At 42.7% G+C, this 18,648-nt stretch overlaps 1 protein-coding gene across 1 annotated transcript; it reads right to left on the minus strand.

Moving 5' to 3' along the window:
- Nucleotides 1-2,742: 2,742 nt before the first annotated feature.
- pgd (phosphogluconate dehydrogenase) lies at nucleotides 2,743-13,823 on the minus strand. Its single transcript, XM_020506411.2, has 13 exons — nucleotides 13,684-13,823; nucleotides 12,970-13,045; nucleotides 12,570-12,749; nucleotides 12,136-12,201; nucleotides 11,923-12,041; nucleotides 11,611-11,680; nucleotides 11,372-11,506; nucleotides 10,899-11,088; nucleotides 7,444-7,574; nucleotides 5,476-5,609; nucleotides 4,512-4,611; nucleotides 3,779-3,901; nucleotides 2,743-3,301 (listed from the first exon to the last, which is right to left on the minus strand). The coding sequence occupies exons 1-13, from the start codon at nucleotides 13,689-13,691 to the stop codon at nucleotides 3,182-3,184; spliced, it is 1,452 nt and encodes a 483-aa protein (XP_020362000.1). The 5' UTR covers nucleotides 13,692-13,823; the 3' UTR covers nucleotides 2,743-3,181.
- Between the last annotated feature and the right edge of the window lie 4,825 nt (nucleotides 13,824-18,648).

Genomic DNA, 18,648 nt, shown 5'->3' on the forward strand with positions numbered 1-18,648 from the left:
CATTACCTATCAACGACATTGCCATTGGATGCACCAAGACGCATCAGTAAAAATCCCATGCAGCCGCGTTACAAAGTTCGAACACTGGCATGTTGATTAGGCTGATATGAATCCCTTTTTTTTTCGTTTAATGGTTTTAAATTAGTGTCATTATTTATATATAGCCTTCTGAACTTCTAACGTGGGTGGGATAGGACGGTTGTGGTTTCGTGACAATGACGACAGGAGCAGCTGCTCACCAATTTGACCAACCTGGACTCGGGTATACGTAACATTGTAAATGAAAATCCGTCACACTCAAATTAGTACATGTTATGTTTGGTATGTATTAATTTGTGGATGTCCATCATCCATTTCGTATGATATGTTACGAATTACAATTTGTTGTCGCTAACGTTAGCTAGGTTAGGGGTTAAGATTAGGAGTTTGGTTAAAGGGTTGAGGTTAGGGGAAGGGTTAGCTAGCATTCTATGTAGTTGCAAAGTAGCTAAAAATTAGTTTCAAAGTTGCTAATTAGCTAAAATATCCAAGTTGTCTGTAATGAGATTTGAACACGCAACCTTTGAGTTGTTAGATGTACACATTATACACCCACCCTGACCAACCACCCTACTTTTGTTTTTGCCTTAAGGAACCTTCTTTCTAATGTAACCATACCAAATGTAACATGAATGCCATGGATTTACGTTGACTATGTTACGTCTAGTCTGAGACCAGCCTGATTTGACAGCTCTAAACGCACCTCTGACACCACCTCAACAAAAGCAATGAAAAGCTATGTATGTGGCTAACAAGGGTTAACGCTGATCTGAATTAATCCTGGCCTAAACCCTATATAGCGTTCACCCATTCCTCTTTCTCAGATTGGAAGGAATTGCAGGCCTATACATTCCCCAACAATATGTGTAATACAAAAACCACAAGAAGGTGGTATGCTGCAGGACTCAATTTGATTCAAGTTTTTGGGAATATGGGTTCTTCTCGTGTCTTCCTCAACACAACTGTATAATGCATTATTGAACAGATTACATCCCAAACGGCACCCTATTCCTTACAGTGCACTACTTACAGCCCTGGTCAAACGTAATGTACTCAATAGGGTGCCATCTGGGACTGACTGTCTGAAGGATGACTCGGCACCATCACCCAGCTGCACTGCCATCAAAGAGCTATAATAGCCTCATACGTTTTAATACAACCCAACATGAAGTCATTTAGAACACTTCCCTCCTCAGCAAGCCCCTAATTGTCGATGTTCCTTTTTCCGATGGATTAATTCAGCCGTGGGCATAAACAAAGGATCAACCCAGACAAATATTTATTTAAAAAGGAGAAGAGTATCATTAACAAAGTCTGAATGCTGAATCCAAATAGCAAAGCTATGCTAAATGGGTTGAGTGGTGATGACGATCCTAACTTTGAGAATGGAAGAGCCAGGTTGTCTTTTTATGATAACTGTAATCTGTAGGCCTACATAGCAAAAACACTGTCGCTTTGTTTGTCATGTAAGAAGTTAAGTCAACTAAACAGGAACACCAGAATGTATTTACAGCAAGCCTACAGAGATAAAGGCTCCTTTAACCATCAAAAGGATTGACAATGGCAGTACATCTTCCATACTGAATGTCAATACTCGACAGTGGACTCCTTTCTTATAGCCTCGTTCGACCATCCTGATCTTACATTTTGGTGGACCAGGCTACATTTCCTATGCACTTTTCCAAAACCCTTTATCTTGATCTGAAAAGATTAGATAGTTGAAAGAAACATGGCAGATACGGCCAGTGCCAGTGTTAAGCAGGAGCCAATTGCTAAAATGGGGGCCAATGAAGGTATTCTTGGAAGAACCTAACTGCCCAAAATAAGTGACTGTGGATGGCTAGAGAAGCTGAATGAGGGGTACTTAAGGCCTAAAACAAAGGCGTCAAAGACCAAAGCTACAGGTGTATCTGGTGCACTGGCAAATGAGCTTTGAATTGCCCTACGGATTTCAACAGGTGAGTGCTACAGCTGATATTAAAGGAAGAACAAACTGTGTGCCTGCTTGAGATGTAGCGTTTCTCACTTATAAGCCAAAGACACTGAGAAGATCTGAGCAGAGTGAATTGAGATCTGAACAACACGTGAACTATATTGCCTTCGCCAATAGGTGAGACACCAACTCCGCTCTCTCCACAAATGTGATTTAGCTTTTTCCACTCAAGTGTTCCATACTGTAAAGTTGTAAACAAATTTGATGATTCATTATCAATCATTTGAAAAAGTTCAGTAACCTTAGAATCCAAAACCCTTCAACACCTTCTCAAAGTAAAAACAAACCTGCACTGACAAGATGGACTTGACTAAACCACTAAATAATTTCCAAGCCACATTTCAGACTATATGAGTCTAATAGTCAATCTGTGTTTTCATGATTGATATCCAGGAACCACAGGGACAAGTGTTTTAGGGCCACCTACTGGAAATTGCTTGAAATTACACAGGCTACAAATAAACAAAAGATTGTTCAATTAGTTTGAATTGTGCTAATTTGGTAAGCAAAGGCTTCAATGGATTTCATGAAAGAGAGATGCTCTCACTGATTTAACAGGGTCATTTTATCAAAGTTTATTACTGTACCATGGGCCATCGCCGCAGTTGACGCCTCATTCTGCCCAATGTAACCCTGGGCAGTTATAAACAGAGCAAAACCTGAATCCTGTTTTCCGCTCGAGGCTGGAGTGTAAGGACCACAAAAGCTAATTAAAAAGGGATTTAAATCTTTATTTAGCCTAATACAGTACCATGGTTAACCTTAATCCAGTGTCAACTGTGAGAACTCTGGGTCGGACATGATTGGAGAAACTAGCCGACAGCTTGTGGTGTAAATTTTGGGGGCGAAACCCTTACGCAACAAAGAGGGAAGTCGCGTCTGTGGCAATGGGCCCAGTACTAAGCACTGCACTACCAACCTCATAGGGGAAGTGTTGACATACACATACAATGATTACTTTTCCCACTTCATCATAAATAAAACTAATAGTACATCTGAACCCCTTTTAAGAATCTTAAGATACAATATGTCTGATTGAAGGAAGGGGTCTTTAAATATTGATGCTTGGTTTTAGAGAAGTAACATCTAACATAAATCTCTGGCCTTCCGTCTCTGCCCATCTGCGTCTGTCTGAGACAGCGTTGCTCCTTAAGCGTTGTAAGAGGAAGAGGAAACGTTGCCACCGTGGCCTGTCCAGTTGGTGTGGATGTACTTGCCAGGGTTTGACAGAAGTTCATACGTGTGTGCTCCAAAGTAGTCCCTCTGGGCCTAAAGTGACAAACACACAGAGATAAGAGTTGCCTCAGTAAAATGTTGTTTTATTCCTTCTATATGTTTGCCAATAAAGCGATGCAAGATGCCCACTCTTCTGCGAGAGCGCCAGAACAGCCCGGCTGGCACATAACGTTTTTGTAATGTTCTGCAACGTTTTCACAACTTTGTAAAACATTTCCTTGTTAGCTGGGCATATGGGTGGGCCTAAATGCTGCAGTATCCATTTAAATATGGTAGTTACATCACCGTCTTAGGGTCTTAAAGTCCACCCGCCTCCCCCTGCATCCAAACACACACTACCCTTAGCTAACATCCACACGTGACAAGACCGTTTTAATCTCTTTCACTTTGACATATGTTCTTGTAGGGGGAGCTTTGTGCCCTGAAGAGAGTGGTGTGTTGTGTCACTGAGTTGCTCCTTAAGCATGGTAAGAGGAGACGCTTCCACCATGGCATCCAATGTGTTGTTACCTGGAGGAGGTTAGCCGGGAGCATGTCGTGTCTGTAGCCGTCGTAGAAGGACAAGGCGGTGGTGAAACAAGGCATAGGGATCCCCTGCTGCACTCCAATGCTGACCGCCCGGCGCCACGAGTCCTACAGCCATGACAAAGACAAGCACACGCATGAGCAAAAGCACACAGAATAATCTCTAACCCTCTGGGATTTGGGAACATCATGGTGAATACAGTTATTTCAAGTTTATTAGACAAGATCATTGCAAAGCAATATGACATGAACACTTATAACCACATAATTAGATAGCTACAAGGGGTTTATTTATTTAAAACGCAGAGACCAAATACAGTATAACTTTGTAAATGTTGCCCTGTCTTGGGCCATACCATGTACAACACTGCAATTAAAATGCAGTATGAATAAGAAGCCCATGACATGTCATCTATATTACAAAAACACATTTCCCCCAATAACTAACAGCCCCATCATATTCTCCTTTTGTGGGCTGGGAAATGGTATGTATCAATATAGAGTCATTTTCAAAGAGGAAACAGCCGTGAGTGTGTGTTGCTAACGTGGCCACAAAGGGGTGGGCTTTCTTTCATCACTTCCTACTCCCCTAGGTACAGATTGAGGATCAGCTTCCCCTCCACCAATCCTAAACTTAACCCTTATGGGGGGGAAAATGCTACAAATGACCCAAGTTCAGCATTTTAGAGCAAATTAACCCTACTCTCCTTTACTGTACCTGGCAGTCCTGTACGGCATTACTGAAGAAGGTATCCAACAGCAGATTCTGCAGCTCAGCATCCCTGTCAAAGGCCTCTTTGATCTTCCCCAGGAAAACACTGGAGAAAAGAGATGGTGAGAGAGATACTGGCATCATTACTCACCAAACAAAACAGACAAACAGGGAGGGACTACAAGACCGTTTATTTTCATTTTCTGGTGCCAAACATTTTGCTACAGTGTGTACTAATGTACATGACCCAGGGTCACTGTTTTATTATCCCTGAAAAAGGATAAAACCATTTCAGACAGGAGTGTAAGGACCGATCTACTTTAGACGGCTCTGCCCTACTGACCAAGACCATATTCTCAGTTAAAACACATTGCACTTTGAAAAGTAATGTCGGGTGTAGTTTGGCACAGGGCTGAGAGACATTATGATGAATGGTTTCTGTTTGCTCAAGGTTTATGCAACATCTTTCCCACATTGCGCATTAAGACCAACATTTTCTCATTCTTGTATGGCTCTGATTCTCCAGGAATCCTTCTCTTGTTCATTGTGTTCAGCTGGCTGCACTACAATACTCTGTGGCAGCAAGAATAAAACAAATATGACTTGACACCAGAGTTAGGGTGATATCAAATTGAGTCAATTCAGGATGTAAACTGACATTCCAATTCAATAATTTACAAAAGGGCATCCATTATTAAATGACTTTACAAAACACTGAAATTGAGAAGCTAGTTATTTCAAAAGTTTCTTTTTTTACTGACTGCAACCCTGATTAGGAGAGACATTTCCTCATTCTTGTCCCACTCCGATTTTCCAGGAAATCTTATCTTACATTCCTTGTGGCTTCGTCAACCCTGCCTTACAACACTCTGTGGCAGCAAGAATAAAACAAATGGCTTCACACTGTGGCCACACGTTCGTAAATGGAGCTCTGACAGCCTTTTAATGATGATGGTATGTTAGGTCTTACCTTCGGATGATGCAGCCTCCCCTCCACATCAGGGCAATGGCGCCATAGTTTAGGGACCAGCCAAACTCTTTGGCCGCCTGTCTGAGCAGCATGAAGCCCTGGGCATACGAGATTATCTTGGAGGCATAGAGGGCCTGAACAGGACACAAGACAAAACCATTTGCTTGAAGTAACTGATAATTAGCAGAGAAATTCTGTTCCCATATCCATGATTAATTTACGGAAGAGTTCAAAAAATAAAAAATAATAACATTTACTTGACGAGTGGTGGTACTTGGATCATATTTTTGTATGTATATATATTATATTTATAATATATATTTTTTGAACAATAGCACTTAGTGGCAATATTTCAAGAATAAGTGGCAATATTTAGAGAATAAAGTCAAAATTGAGAATAAAGTCACATTTATATTTCAAGATTAAAGTATGGGATTTGCATGTCTGACTATCCTACCGATCCTCGACTTCGGCGATGTCATCTACAAAATGGCTTCCAACACTCTACTCAGCAAACTGGATGCAGTCTATCACAGTGCCATCCGTTTTGTCACTAAAGCACCTTATACCACCCACCACTGCGACTTGTATGCTCTAGTCGGCTGGCCCTCGCTACATATTCGTCGCCAGACCCACTGGCTCCAGGTCATCTACAAGTCCATGCTAGGTAAAGCTCCGCCTTATCTCAGCTCACTGGTCACGATGGCAACACCCATCCGTAGCACGCGCTCCAGCAGGTGTATCTCACTGATCATCCCTAAAGCCAACACCTCATTTGGCCGCCTTTCGTTCCAGTACTCTGCTGCCTGTGACTGGAACGAATTGCAAAAATCGCTGAAGTTGGAGACTTTTATCTCCCTCACCAACTTCAAACATCTGCTATCTGAGCAGCTAACCGATTGCTGCAGCTGTACATAGTCTATTGGTAAATAGCCCACCCTTTTTCACCTACCTCATCCCCATACTGTTTTTATTTATTTACTTTTCTGCTCTTTTGCACACCAATATCTCTACCTGTACATGACCATCTGATCATTCATCACTCCAGTGTTAATCTGCAAAATTGTAATTATTTGCCTACCTCCTCATGCCTTTTGCACACATTGTATATAGACTCCCCCTTTGGTTTCTACTGTGTTATTGACTTGTTAATTGTTTACTCCATGTGTAACTCTGTTGTCTGCTCACACTGCTATGCTTTATCTTGGCCAGGTCGCAGTTGCAAATGAGAACTTGTTCTCAACTAGCCTACCTGGTTAAATAAAGGTGAAATATATATATATATATATATTTTTAATTAGCACAGCGCGCATCCAACTCAGAAGCCAGCCGCACCAATGTGTCGGAGGAAACACTGTGCACCTGGCAACCTTGGTTGGCGTGCACTGCGCCCGGACCGCCACAGAAGTCGCTGGTGCGATGAGACAAGGACATCCCTACCGGCTAAGCCCTCCCTAACCCGGACGACGCTAGGCCAATTGTGCGTCGCGGCCGGTTACGACATAGCCTGGGCGCGAACCCAGGGTCTCTGGTGGCACAGCTGGCGCTGCAGTACAGCGCACTTAACCACTGCGCCACCATGTTTCTACAACTTGATTGGAGTCTATAACTGAGGAAGCCAATTAGCTATAGCATTTTTTGTTTTGCCTACCCCGCCAAACCCGGACAACGCTGGGCCAATTGTGGGCCGCCCTATGGGACTCCCAATCACGGCCAGATGGAATACAGCCTGGATTCAAACCAGGAACTGTAGTGATGCCTCTTGCACTGAGCTCTTAGACTGCTGCACCACTCGGGAGCATGAGTCAACATGTTCAAAATACTCTGTTTGGCTGATTACAAATAAAACATGTGATTTTCCTCAGCTATTGGTGAGAAAACATGACAAGCGCTTTAATAGTGATATGTGGATGAACTCTTGTTTTTACAGCATTGCCCCAGAAACCCAGACATCTGTAGCCTGGCTACCTTTCTGATGTCCTCAAGGAACGAGGCCTTGTCCCCGTTGAACTTGGCTCCCTGGGGCCCGGCCAGGCTCCTGCTGGCCTCCACTCTCTCGTCCTTCAGGGCCGACAGACATCTGGCAAAGACAGCCTCGCCTGTGAGAGGGAGGATGAGAGAGAGAGCGATGAGGTAGAGCACGAGAGGCATGAGAGCAAGCGGCAGAGAGCGAGCGAGAGGCAGAGAGTCAGCTTCTTTACAGAGCAACACATTTGGTCACAAACCGGGTCGCGGTCATTGGGCACAAAATGTGGAAAATGCTTTCAATAGGAAATTGGACAAGATCAAGTAGGTGGTCAAGGTCTACCTCAAAACATGTTCTCCCTTTTCATTTCTATTAAATGCAATCACCCTATGAGTCCTCGTATGGTGATTCCTCACAAAATTAGAACAAAGAAAACAGAAGATTTAGGGGATTTTCTTGAAATGTAAAACACCCTACTATGAATTACATATCATGAAAATCTCCCAAATCCTGGTATTTTCTTTGTTCTAGTTTCGTGAGAAATGACCCAGTAAACAGACCCAGTAATTGATAGCCTAGCTGAAATTGGCATGCTCAGCTCAAATGTTTGTAGTGACAAAAGGTCTTCGGGTAGCGGGTTCAAAAGGCATATATTTGAAGGAAAAGGTGAGTGCGGGTTTCTCCTTCCTTCATGAATTAGACATTAAGGGATTGTATTGTACACGCTGTAAGCTAGACACTGACAGACAACTCCAATATTTACCACCAAACTTCTGCCCTTCTATATCTTTGATCGAATAGGCATCCCGTTTATACCTTAATCATCATCAAGTTTAATACTAATCCCAAACATAATGACAAGCCTACAGCTGGCACAGTTCCTACCCGACAAAGTTAACACAATGCCGCCCACAACACAAAGGTACCCTATGACTCAGCGTTAGTAACCATCATTCTATTGTAAAAGCAGGGCTTGCCACATTCAAAAAAAGGAACAACTTCCCACCACATGATGAAAAAATACGTTGGGTAAGCATGACTTGCTAAATATTGCCACAGTGATGCAATGCAATGGCAAGTGGGGGAAGAGAAGAGAAAAAAGATGTCACAATGAGTAAGGCTAAACGAAGCGCCCGACTCTGCATTGAACGCAACCCTATTGAGAGCTGAAATCCACCCCCCAAGCCTGCCTGTATGGTGTGTCCACTCTCTCCCTGGCCCATGGCCACCCACACCAGTTCTCTGCTTTCACAATGAGCCCTTTTGTTCTCTCCGCTAATCATTCACACAGGAGCTCCCTGTACTGATGATACAGGGACAACATTAAATACCAATAACACACCGCAAAAAAAATATAAAGTCTTCCTTTTCTGTTGCAGAAAAAAGTAGCCCTTTCTATAGCAATCTTGTGGTTCCATTTTCAAATTGTGAGTAAGACTGAATAACAGGCCTATGACTTGGTTGTCAACTCAAGTGTAAACCAGTTTGATAATATCACTTAGGAGATGTATCTCTCCACTACTTTAGTCTTTAGCTGGAGGCAGCTTTGTCCTGGAATAACCACACCACCTGATGCTACCTTTAGGAGACGCTGCCCATCGCAGCAGCAGCAGACTGAAAATCCCCCTTATGTCACTTGAAATGAGGTGGTGTGACTAGAAAAGCCTCCAATCTTCTTAGGGAGGCTGCAGACACTTCATTGATCACGTTCAGCTGAACAAAGACTGGGCCACTACTGTGGGGGTCAGTTAATGTGGCTAAACATTAGCAGCTCTTAGACAAACCACTACAAGAGTACTAAGTAGTTTGTGGGCTGGGTATCACTGCAAGGGGCGTCACTACAGTTCCTGGTTAGAATCCAGGCAGTATCGCATCCAGCTGTGATTGGGAGTTCCATAGGGCGGAGCACAATTGGGCCAGCGTCGTCCAGGTTTGGCCGGGGTAGGCCGTCATTGTATATAAGAATTTCTTCTTAACTGACTTGCCTCGTTAAATAAAGGTTCAATAAATAAACATTATTCAGTATGCACAAAATGGAAGCCAATGTTCTGAAACAGAGTGAAACAGGGAGGTACTATCTGAACTTATTGAATAACAAATGCTTGTTTCATTTTCCTTTGCCCTAATGAACACAACCCTGTATCATGACTACGCCAACATTGCTGGGATACAAGTCTCTTGGCCAGGCTGTTAACTGCCCCAGGTTAACCTGTTGAGTGTGAGTGTAGGGGGCAGTATTTTGATGTTTGGATGAAAAACGTAGCCAAATGAAACTGCCTATTTCTCAGGCCCAGAATATTAATGTAATTAGGATAGAAAACACACTAAAGTTTCCAAAACTGTCAAAATATTGTCTGAGTATAGCAGAACTGATATTGCAGGTGAAAACCTGAGGACAATCCAACTAGGAAGTGCCTCTTATTTTGAAAGCTCCCTGTTCCATTGCATGCCTTCCCTCCATTTAAAGGAATAGCAACCAGATTCCTTTCCCTATGGCTTCCACATGGTGTGAACAGTCTTTAGACATAGTTTCAGCCTTTTATTCTGAAAAATGAGCGGGAACGATCACATCATGTTAGTGGATGGTTGGGTGCCAGCAGAGTTTTGCATGCGCAACAGCTTGGAGCAGACATTTTCTCTCTCTCGCCAATTGAAAAAGCTAAGGTCCGGTTGAAATATTATCGATTATTTATTGTAAATACAACCTGAGGATTGATTATAAAAAACGTTTGATATGTTTCTACGAACTTTACAGATACTATTTGGAATTTGTCTGCCCCGTCGTGACCGCTAGAGCCTGTGGATTTCTGAACATAACGTGCCAACCAAATGGAGGTGTTTGGATTGTAAAATAATCTTTATGGAACATTTATTGTGTAACTGGGAGTCTAGTGAGTGCAAACATCCGAAGATCATCAATGCTAGCGATTCATTTTCTTGCTTTTCTGACTTTCATGACCAATCTACTTTGCTGCTAGCTGTTTGTAATGTTTTGTCTGCTGAGAGAGATGTCCTTACATAAACGCTTGGTTTGCTTCAGCTGTAAAGCTTTTTTGAAATCTGACACGCCAGGTGGATTAATAACAAGCTACGCTGTGTTTTGCTATATTGCACTTGTGATTTCATGAAAATTAAATATTTTTAGTAATTTAATTTGGCGCTCTGCAATTCAGCGGATGTTGACGAAAATGATCCCGCTAACGGGATGGGTGCGCCAAGAAGTTAATAAAGAGTGGTACAACTGAAAATAAACCGTGTCCAAAAAAGAAAATAACCACTTTGCCGACAAGGTGTAGACTACACCAAAGGAGAGCATACACACAAAACAAGTTTGATTTGACTCCAAATGTTAGTCAAAATCAGTGGCAATTAAACTTTTAGCCTCAGAGAGAAACGTCACTGCGGACGATTAATTTCCAAATGGAGACTTCATGACTATTGTCCGTTTCTCTCTTACCGATCAGGGTGACTGGTGTGCCGTACTCGAGAGCCGAAATAGCCGTCCACTTCCCTGTGCCTTTCTGCCCGGCGGCATCCCGGATCTTAGGCAGCAGGTGAGTGCCGTCGGTGTCTCTGAACTTGAGGATGCCAGCTGTGATCTCGATAAGGAAGGAGTCCAACTCCGTTTTGTTCCAGTCTTCAAAAGCCTAAGGGAGACCCAAGAGCAGAAGTGAACCTGACAAATAGAATAATCAACTAAGATACATCATGACATCATACAGTATCAACAGCTGTTATAGTTAGCTACTATGGAGACCATTTCATGGCGAGGTTTATGCTATTAAAGTTACGGTCCTAAGACATTCAGCCTCTTTTCTAAAAGACATATGTATTACATGACTGGCGGAGGAGTCAAAAGCAGAAAGTCATCAGGGGTGTCTGGAATGGTTTATAATTTAAATAAACTTTGATTCATTTTGAATGGCTCACCTGTGCCATCACGTCGTGGTCCATACCCAGAACATCCTTCATGAGGTGGTACGCCTCGCAGATCAGTTGCATGTCCCCATACTCAATACCATTATGGACCATCTTCACAAAGTGGCCTGCACCCTCATCACCAACCTGTCAAAACAGCACATTTCAAATGACATGTAGAGCCAGGGAAGAGGGAAAGTTGTGCAATTTTGTGCCAAATCCTGTGGACATGAAAAATAAATTCCGCTCACCCAGTCACAGCACGGCTCTCCTGTCCCCACCTTGGCAGCGATGCTTTGGAAAATCTCTTTAATATGTGGCCTGTAGGAGTAAAAAACTATCACATTTTAACAGTTCATAATAATTAAATCATTGATTGTGGACACACGGAACAATATGGGAAAGCTTAAAAATACAGTATGATTAAGACAATTTTCTCACAGATGATCACTACTCCTCCTCATTATAGTCTGTACTCCGGTGCTATTTGGGACACAGTCATAATCAACCATCAATCCCAACCCCTCCATAGCAGAGGGAAGGGTAGAGTCCCAAAAACTCACCAGGCCTCTTTGTGTCCCCCTGGCATCAGTGAGGGTCCATAGCGAGCCCCCTCTTCTCCTCCACTGACTCCACTGCCGACAAACAACAGGTTCTTCTCCTTCAGACTCTTACAGCGCCGCTAGACACACACACACAGTCGACACTACCATGAGACCACACTCTTGACAATGACACTACCATAGCTTTGAAATGGGTGTTTCTGATAAACTTACTGTTGTGTCTCTGTATTCTGAATTGCCACCATCAATGATAATGTCACCAGCCTCAAGAAGAGGGACCTGTGAAGGAAAATGGACTGGTTGAAGGGGGCAATCTACTTTAATGCAAGTGCCATGCACAACCAAATGAGCCACATTAGGGTCTGTATGGTTGCAAATTTGTAAATTTTCAAAATTTGTTTGAAGGATTACGGATTTCCTGCTTTTTCCCTCCTAATTTTGGGAAAGTTTTGGGAAAGCTACCGGAGATTTTAAACCGTGGGACTAAATTTCACTAGTTCTACATTTTTTCTTTGTGGCATTTCAATACCCCAAATGCATCCAAGCCAGCCATTACCTGATTTGGTGAACTGAAAAAGCCTTGATACATTTGACAGCCACAGCATGACCCATCATTTCTATCCCATTTTTCAGTTTGTGCCACTGACCAGCTTGTCGATGAAGTCGTCCACCGCCTGGCCGGCTTTGACCAGCATCACAATCCTCCTTGGCTTCTTCAGCTTGGCCACCATGTCCTCCAAGGACTCAGCTCCTATTATCTTGGTGCCTTTAGCCTCATTGGCCAGAAAATCATGCACTTTGGAGACAGTGCGGTTGTATGCACAGACCTATGGAAAGAATAGGTTAGATTAATACAATTCCCAGGTTTTTCAGAAATCCTGGGGAAATCTGGGAAGTTTGGGAAAGTTACCAGAATTTTGAAACCCTACGATGGACAATTTAGGCAAGGGAAAGACAATGTACTGTAAAAAGTTTAGGCCTACCACTTATGTTGCAGACTATTTAGGGGGTATGTAACTGTATAATAAACTGTAATATGAGACTTACCACAAAGCCATGATCATTCATATTCAGGATGATGTTTTGGCCCATGACGGCCAAACCAATCAACGCAATATCTGCTCTGTGGAAAGAAAATCATATTAGTCAAGAGTCCTGGTATCTGTTAGTTGGGGCATCTGGATAGAGACTGAACAAACGAGAGGGTGCCCTCTCAAGCAAGAAACACGAGCCTGTCCAATATTGTAATGTTAGTGCCTACTCTGAATCAATTCTACAACGTTAGGTAGCATATTTTAAAGCCATGTCTATATAAAGTTGATTGAAATTATCATGTAGGAAAGAGTTAATTAAATAGCCTGGATTCACTTAACTATACAAGATTACCATGTCATTTACTATTCAAGGTTGAGGATACATTTTAATGTTATTTTACTAGACCTATGTCGATGTGTCGCGTGCATTGTCAAATCACTTAGTTAAATCAAAGAGTAAAAACAGAGAGGTTTCTGTGGCTAGGTGGCTAACTAGGCTAGTTAGTAGATTAAGCCAGACTGCCCTTTTAATGCCAGGCATGCAACGTTAGCTAGCCATATTACACTGCTGGGTGGTATTGGATAGCTAACTAGCTTGCTAGCTAAAGTGAATGAAATAAAAAGTGGAGTGAGCTAGCAAAAATAGATAGTTTATCCATCGCCAGCTGTTTGAAAGAATATTAATTCAGTTCTCAGAGACGATAATGCATTGATGTGCAATACTCACTCTGCCATGTTTCTGGTAAGGAAAATAATCCGTCTTCAAGTAACACACACAGCCAATGGACTTTCTTGAGATTTCCACAGTACTTCCTCGTTCTCAATTTTAAGAGGAAACCTCAAATTCAACCAGACCAAAGGATCGCCTATGTGAGATGACGTCAAAGAGCTCAAGCCACATTGTTCTCGAGTTCTCATTCGTGGAGAAAAACTGAGCAGAGATATCAAATATTTCATTGGTTTAAACCCCCTGTCACTCTTATAACTTTGTTACACTCCCACAAATTTCACCACGACAAGACAACATTGAAATCTAATCATTTGGCTCCACAATGTTTGACCCCAATAAAAACATAAAAACAATCTAACAACCTTTTTCCAAACGCACTTTGAGTTTAATTCCAAATAATGTTATACATTACTATTAAAGTTATATTTGTTGCCTGACCCAATCTTCACTTCTCTCCTTTGAGGACAATATTTTCAGCACGACATGTAAAAATGATACTGCTGGACCTGTACACAACTATTATTGTAGTTTATCATGCAGAACTACCACCACATGATGTGGTGTGGTGTCAGAAATTGAATATGAAACTCATTCTTCCTAAAAAAAAAAAAAGAGCAGGAGAGCTGGGAAACTTGAGGAATATAAGGAAACGTTAACAGGAAATAGGTGGCAAAAAAGTATTTCTTCATGAAAGAAATGTCCCCATCTGCACCTTCATTTGAGATCGTTTCACTGATTTGAACAAATCAAAGAGGGGAAAATATACTGAACAAAAATATAAACGCAAAATGGAACAATTTAAAAGATTTGACTGAGTTACAGTTCATATGAGGAAATCAGTCAATAAAAATAAATTCATTAGGCCCTAATCTATGGATTTCACATGACTGGGAATGCAGATACAGTTGAAGTCGGAAGTTAACATACACTTAGGTTGGAGTCATAAAAACTTGTGTTTCAACCACTCCACAACTTTCTTGTTAACAAACTATAGTTTTGGTAAGTTGGTTAGGACATCTACTGTGTGCATGACACAAGTAAGTTTCCAAAAATTGTTAACAGACATATTATTTCACTTATAATTCACTGTATCACAATCCCAGTGGATTAGAAGTTTACATACACTAAATTGACAGTGACTAAGTTGCCTTTAAATAGCTTGGAAAATTACAGAAAATGTCATGGCTTTAGAAGCTTCTGATAGGCTAATTGACATCATTTGAGTCAATTGGAGGTGTACCTGTGGATGTATTTCAAGGCCTACCTTCAAACTCAGTGCCTCTTTGTTTGACATCATGGGAAAAGCAAAAGCAATCAGCCAAGACCTCAGAAAGAAAATTGTAGACCTCCAAAAGTCTGGTTCATCCTTAGGAGCAATTTCCAAATGCCTGAAGGTACCACGTTCATCTGTACAAACAATAGTACGCAAGTATGAACACCATTGGACCACGCAGCCGTCATACCGCTCAGGAAGGAGACGCGTTCTGTCTCCTAGAGATGAAAGTACTTTGGTGCGAAAAGTACAAATCAATCCCAGAACAACAGCAAAGGACTTTGTGAAGTTGCTGGAGGAAACAGGTACAAAAGTATCTATATCCACAGTAAAACGAGTACAATTTCGACATAACCTGAAAGGCCGCTCAGCAAGGAAGAAGCCACTGCTCCGAAACCGCCATAAAAAAGACAGACTACGGTTTGCAACTGCACATGGGGACAAAGATCATACTTTTTGGAGAAATGTCCTCTGGTCTGATGAAACAGAAATATAACTTTTTGGCTGTAATGACCATCGTTATGTATGGGGGAAAAAGGGGGAAGCTTGCAAGCCGAAGAACGTCATCCCAACCGTGAAGCACGGGGGTGGCAGAATCATGTTGTGGGGGTGCTTTGCTGCTGGAGGGAATGGTGCACTTCACAAAATAGATGGCATCACGAGCAAGGACAATTATGTGGATATATTGAAGCAACATCTCAAGACATCAGTCAGGAAGTTAAAGCTTGATCGCAAATGGGTCTTCCAAATGGACAATGAATCCAAGCATACTTCCAAAGTTGTGGTAAAATGGCTTAAGGACAACAAAGTCAAGGTATTGGAGTGGCCATCACAAAGCTCTGACCTCAATCCTATAGAATATTTGTGGGAAGAACTGAAAAAGCGTGTGTGAGCAAGGAGGCCTACAAACCTGACTCAAGTACACCAGCTCTGTCAGGAGGAATGGGCCAAAATTCACCCAACCTATTGTGGGAATCTTGTGGTAGGCTACCCAAAATGTTTGACCCAAGTTAAACAATTTAAAGGCAATGCTACCAAATACTTATTGAGTGTATGTAAACTTCTGACCTACTGGGAATGTGATGAAAGAAATAAAAGCTGAAATAAATAATTCTCTCTACTATTATTCTGATATTTCACATTCTTAAAATAAAGTGGTGATCCTAACTGACTTAAGACAGGGAATTGTTACTAGGATTAAATGTCAGGAATTGTGAAAAACTGAGTTTAAATGTAAACTCAGCAAAAAAAGAAACTTCCCTTTTTCAGGACCCTGTCTTTCCAAGATAATTCTTAAAAATCCAAATAACTCAACAGATCCTCATTGTAAAGGGTTTATACACGGTTTCCCATGCTTGTTCAATGAACCATAAACAATTAATGAACATGCACCTGTGGAACGATCGTTAAGACACTAACAGCTTAAAGACGGGAGGCAATTAAGTTCACAGTTATGAAAACTTAGGACACAAAAGAGGCCTTTCTACTGACTCTGAAAAACACCTAAAGAAAGATGCCCAGGATCTCTGCTCACGTGTAACAACACCTGCACAGGATCAGTACATGCGAACATCACACCTGCGGGACAGGTACAGGATAGCAACAACAACTGCCCGAGTTACACCAGGAACACACAATCCCTCCATCAGTGCTCAGACTGTTCGCAATAGGCTGGACTGAGGGCTTGTAGGCCTGATGTAAGGCAGGTCCTCACCGGCAACAACGTTGCCTATGGGCACAAACCCACCGTCGCTGGACCAGACAGGACTGGCAAAAAGTGCTCTTCACTGACAAGTCGCGGTTTTGTCTCACCAGGGGTGATGGTCGGATTCGAGTTCATCATCAAGGGAATGATTGTTACACCAAGGCCTATACTCTGGAGCAGGATCGATTTGGAGGTGGAGGTTCCATCATGGTCGGGGCGGTTTGTCACAGGATCATCGGACTGAGCTTGTTGTCATTGCAGGCAATCTCAATGCTCTGCGTTACAGGGAAGACATCCTCCTCCCTCATGTGGTACCCTTCCTGCAGGATCATCCTGACATGACCATCCAGCATGACAATGCCACCAGCCATACTGCTCATTATGTGCGTGATTTCCTGCAAGACAGGAATGTCAGTGTTCTGCCATGGCCAGTGAAGAGCCCAGATCTCAATCCCATTGAGCACGTCTGGGACCTGTTGGATCGGAGGGTGAGGGCTATGGCCATTCCCCTCAGAAATGTCTGGGAACTTGCAGGTGCCTTGGTGGAAGAGTGGGGTAACATCTCACAGAAAGAACTGGCACATTTGGTGCAGTCTATGAGGAGGATATGCACTGCAGTACTAAATGCAGCTGGTGGAGACACCAGATACTGGTTGTTGCTTTTGACCCCCCCTTTGTTCAGGGACACATTATTCAATTTCTGTTAGTGACATCTGTGTAACTTGTTCAGTTTATTTCTCAGTTGTTGAATCTTGTTTTGTTCATACAAATATTTACACATGTTAAGTTTGCTAAAAATAAATGCAGTTGACAGTGAGAGGATGTTTAGTTTTAGTGGTGTGGGGGCTATGCTTTGGCAAAGTGGGTGGGGTTATATACTTCCTGTTTGGCCCTGTCCGGGGGTATCATCGGATGGGGCCACAGTGTCTCCTGACCCCTCCTGTCTCAGCCTCCAGTATTTATGCTGCAGTAGTTTGTGTCGGGGGGCTAGGGTCAGTTTGTTATATCTGAAGTGAATTTAAGTATGCTCTCTCTAATTCTCTTTTTCTTTCTCTCTCTCTCTGAGGACCTGAGCCCTAGGACCATGCCTCAGGACTACCTGGCATGATGACTCCTTGCTGTCCCCAGTCCACCTGGCTGTGCTGCTGCTCCAGTTTCAACTGTTCTGCCTGCGGCTATGGAACCCTGACCTGTTCACCGGACGTGCTACCTGTCCCAGACCTGCTGTTTTCAACTCTCTGGAGACAGCAGGAGCGGTAGAGATACTCTTAATGATCGGCTATGAAAAACCAATTGACATTTACTCCTGAGGTGCTGACTTGATGCACCCTCGACAACTACTGTGATTATTATTATTTGACCATGCTGGTCATTTATGAACATTTGAACATCTTGGCCATGTTCTGTTATAATCTCCACCCGGCACAGCCAGAAGAGGACTGGCCACCCCTCATAGCCTGGTTCCTCTCTAGGTTTCTTCCTAGGATTTGGCCTTTCTAGGGAGTTTTTCCTAGCCACCGTGCTTCTACACCTGCATTGCTTGCTGTTTGGGGTTTTAGGCTGGGTTTCTGTACAGCACTTTGAGATATCAGCTGATGTAAGAAGGGCTATATAAATACATTTGATTTTTTTGCTGAGTTTATTTGGCTGAGGTGTATGTAAAGTTCTGACTTCAACTGTATGCATCTGTTGGTCACAGATACCTTAAAAAAATGGGCCTCAGACTCTTGTTACGGCCTGCCCATACCAGAACCCCACAGCCACCATGGAGTACTCTGTTCACAACATCAGCAAACCGCTCACCCACACAACGCCATACACATGGTCTGTGGTTGTGAGGCCGGTTCTCCAAAACAATGTTGGAGGCGTGTGGTCGAGCAATTAACATTCAATTCTCTGGCAACAGCTCTGGTGGACATTCCTGCAGTCAGTATGCCAATTGCATGCTCCCTCAAAACTTGAGATATTTGTGGCATTATGTTGT

This window comes from Oncorhynchus kisutch, linkage group LG17 (genome assembly GCF_002021735.2).
Source record: "Oncorhynchus kisutch isolate 150728-3 linkage group LG17, Okis_V2, whole genome shotgun sequence".
In the NCBI taxonomy this organism is placed as follows: domain Eukaryota; kingdom Metazoa; phylum Chordata; class Actinopteri; order Salmoniformes; family Salmonidae; genus Oncorhynchus; species Oncorhynchus kisutch.